The following is a 3,464-nucleotide window of genomic DNA, read 5'->3' on the forward strand; positions in this document are numbered from 1 at the left end:
ACCCGGTTCATGCGGGGACACGCACCGTCCTGAGCTGAACCGCACGTTACAAATAGGAGCTGCGACATTCCAAGTGGAGCAGAGTGGAGCTGCGCAACACCGGAGGTATTACGCACCGCGGCGCATTGTACGTGCGGCATCGAACCAGCGAGGAGGACACAGGGACGCGCTCCGGCTCGTGCGTAAAGACGCAGAGAAACACGCATCGTTCATCACAGGTACGTGTATTTCAATACTTTGACTGAATTCAGAAGAAGAAGAAACAAGATAATGATCGGAGAACTTTCATATTTAACTATTATACTATAACAGCTGCTCCCTCGGTAGTTTTCCTAGACTGATGGTTCGATGTAATCCAGGCTGACGAGGTTTCAACTCTCTGTTCATCGCTTAAAAAAGTTATTGTTTAATTTGATTATAGTATAAGTAAACTAAACCAGGGCACAAGTTGAAACTCTCCCGGGAACAAGGTCAGATTCACTGTGAATGTGATCGTAAGAGATAATGTAGGTGAAGTGATGCTGCGTGGAGACGGTTCGGCTCTGATACTTTTAATATTTAACATTTAACAAGTGAAAACAGTCCGGAATCATTGAACTGGATTTAACACAAAACGCGAAAAGCCTTAAAAGAGAAGTAAAGGTTTGAAACTAGACTAAATACAAATGTAGGTCAAGATCTGAACGAGTCAGAATGAAACTGACATTTATTAATGTTCTTATGTTTAAAAAGCTGCAGTTTGCTTCACGTTAGAACCGGAAAAGTGTGTTCGGCTGGTTAGTTGTGTTATTACAACACACACTGTCCCATATGCGAGTTTTGTAAGTGTCTCTTTATGGGAGAGATGGACTGGTGTTACATAATCTTGTGTTGTAATGGTCCTTGCATAACCACTAAATCCTTCTCCTTCACTCCTCTGGTCATTAGGGGGCACTGTTGCTGCATCGCCTCCTTCCCACAGAGTGACGCTCAGCACCTCACAGACTCTCCAGCCTCATCCAGCTCTGAGATGTTCGAGGAGGAGTCCCAGCACATGAGGGGGCAGCAGGACGTGGCCGTGCTCCAGACGCTGGAGCCGGCAGCAGCAGGGGCGAGTCCAGCCGGAGGTGGAGAAGGTCGCTCTGGGCCGCTGTCCTTCACAGACGAGGCCGTGTCCATCCTGACCTCCAGCAGCCTGTTGGCCCGCTCCCTCCTGGGGCGCAGCTCGGCCATCAAACGCAAGGAGAGCCCGTCTTCCAGCATCCGACGCAAGCGCGAGTTCATCCCCAGCGAGAAGAAGGACGACGGCTACTGGGACAAGAGGAAGAAGAACAACGAGGCGGCGAAGCGCTCCAGGGAGAAGCGGCGAGTGAACGACATGGTCCTGGAGAGTCGGGTTCTGGCTCTGCTGGAGGAGAACGCTCGTCTCAGGGCAGAGCTGCTGGCTCTGAAGTTCCGCTTCGGCCTGGTCAAAGACCCGTCCAACGCCCCCGTCCTGCCCCTCACCTCAACTTCTCACCACAACACTCAGACCTTGACTCCTCACTATCACCTCCACGGGGGGGACGGAGGCCACCACGGCTCCTCAGCCTCACACAGCAGCCACCAGACGGGCCAGCTGAGCACCCGAGGCTCCAGGGACGCCGGCCACATGTCGGAGGACTCTGGATTCTCTACGCCGGGGGGGTCCAGCGTGGGCAGCCCCATCTTCTTTGAAGACCGGCTCAGCGATCATGGGAAGTTATCACCTCACAGGGCAGAGGAGCTGGGCTACGACCTTCACCACTCACCTGCCGAGGTCCACCACACGGCGGGGCTCACCGGAGGGAGGCCGGACTACGTGGACACCATGAAAAACCTGCCCCACAAGCTGCGTTTCAAGACGACAGGAAGTGGGGACGGGTTCGATGCTGCAGGGGACCACGGCTGTGCCCGACGCAGCCCCACGCTCAAAGGACTGAGTTTAGGCGAGACGGGAGCGGGGCAGTGCGCCGGCCCCTGGCTCCAGCAGCTGGAGGGGGACGAGGGACGGCGGGGGAGACAGTCCCCTCAGTACAACCCGTCAGCAGCCGGCTACAGCCTCCAGGCTCCGCCCACACAAGGACACCCGGAGGCGGCGTGTCAGCCGGGGAACACGCACCTGAAGACTCAGCTCAACTCCCTGAGCGAGGAGGTGGCTCAGCTCAAGAAGCTCTTCACACAGCAGCTCATGGCCAAAGTCAACTGAGGACGTCCAGGTTCACTGGAGCTGGTCCTGGACTCACAAAGACTGATTGAACCCAACGCTCGAGTCTAATAAATGTGTTGTTTTCATATGTTCTATTCTAATAACTCTCGTAACCTGCTGTGGAACAACTACTGAAGCTCGACAACTACTTCATCATCGTTGCTCAGACTGTTTTCTGTGATCGTGTTAAATGTAAAACAATCGTGTTAAATTCACACTGTGACGACTGCAAACACACAACATGAAGCTGTTTGCCTCACATCATCACATGAACTCACACAGCCTCACTCCATTTAGAGACACAACCGGCTGTGGTGATTCAGAAGCTGTGTTAAATACAAGTGGAACCTGAGCAGCAGGTTTTCAACACAACCTGATGTTTGGTCAAATTGGCAGCACCTGCAGCGGACAGTAAAAACATCCAGAAACGTATTGTTGTTGTTCGTTGACAGAAAACTTTGTTACGTTTGTTTGTTTAATGTAAATCTGCATCATATGAATAGGAGTTTTTAAATTTTTTCATTTCAGGTGATACACTGTAACATGATGTAATGTGATGACTCTGTGTCTCTCTACGTTTTCATATTAAAAACAAATAAATGTGACGGTGTCGACTTCATCATTACTTTAGGAAAACATGGGGGGGGCACTCCTCTCATCATGACAAACTTTTAAAGTTCAGACAAAATAAGTGACGCCATGAATGTTACCTCAGCTTCGGCATGAGACTAAAGATTTTAACTTTACATATGTTTTACTTGACTTGCTGAGTCAGTATTTATGAGACAGGGAGTGTCTGCCACTAGTGAACTGCATTATGGGAACTTTTTCAGAGACTGACTCTGAAGGCTGAGAGTTTAAAAGTGAGAATATGAGCAGAGCTGCTTATGAGACCTGAGCTGAACTCCAGAACTTTCCCAGGATGAAGGAGCAGCCAAACACATAGGAGACGTAAAGTTCACGAGAGGACATTGAGAAGGCAGACTGTGGCCATAAACAAAAACACGTGATCGCAGAAGGAGAATAAATTAAAAGAAAACAAGAGTCAGCACAGAAACGTCCTTTATATTAACTCATACAACATATTAAACCAAACACAGTAACCCGTCACTTTCATGTCATCCATCAAACTCTTGCTCATAAACGATTCTTTCTCGTCATGAGATCAAACTCAAGACCCGAAACTTTGAGTTTTATTTATTAATCCTATTTATTTTTTAACATCTAAGACTATTTTACAGATAAATCATTTAATTCC

General features: G+C 49.3%; 1 protein-coding gene across 1 annotated transcript; it reads left to right on the plus strand.

Annotated features, from left to right (window-relative positions):
• On the plus strand, nt 1–2,811 carry nfil3-6 (nuclear factor, interleukin 3 regulated, member 6). Its single transcript, XM_062408646.1, has 2 exons — nt 1–218; nt 928–2,811. The coding sequence occupies exon 2, from the start codon at nt 1,010–1,012 to the stop codon at nt 2,204–2,206; it is 1,197 nt and encodes a 398-aa protein (XP_062264630.1). The 5' UTR covers nt 1–218; nt 928–1,009; the 3' UTR covers nt 2,207–2,811.
• Nucleotides 2,812–3,464: the final 653 nt, after the last annotated feature.

This window comes from Platichthys flesus, chromosome 16 (assembly GCF_949316205.1).
Source record: "Platichthys flesus chromosome 16, fPlaFle2.1, whole genome shotgun sequence".
Taxonomy (NCBI): domain Eukaryota; kingdom Metazoa; phylum Chordata; class Actinopteri; order Pleuronectiformes; family Pleuronectidae; genus Platichthys; species Platichthys flesus.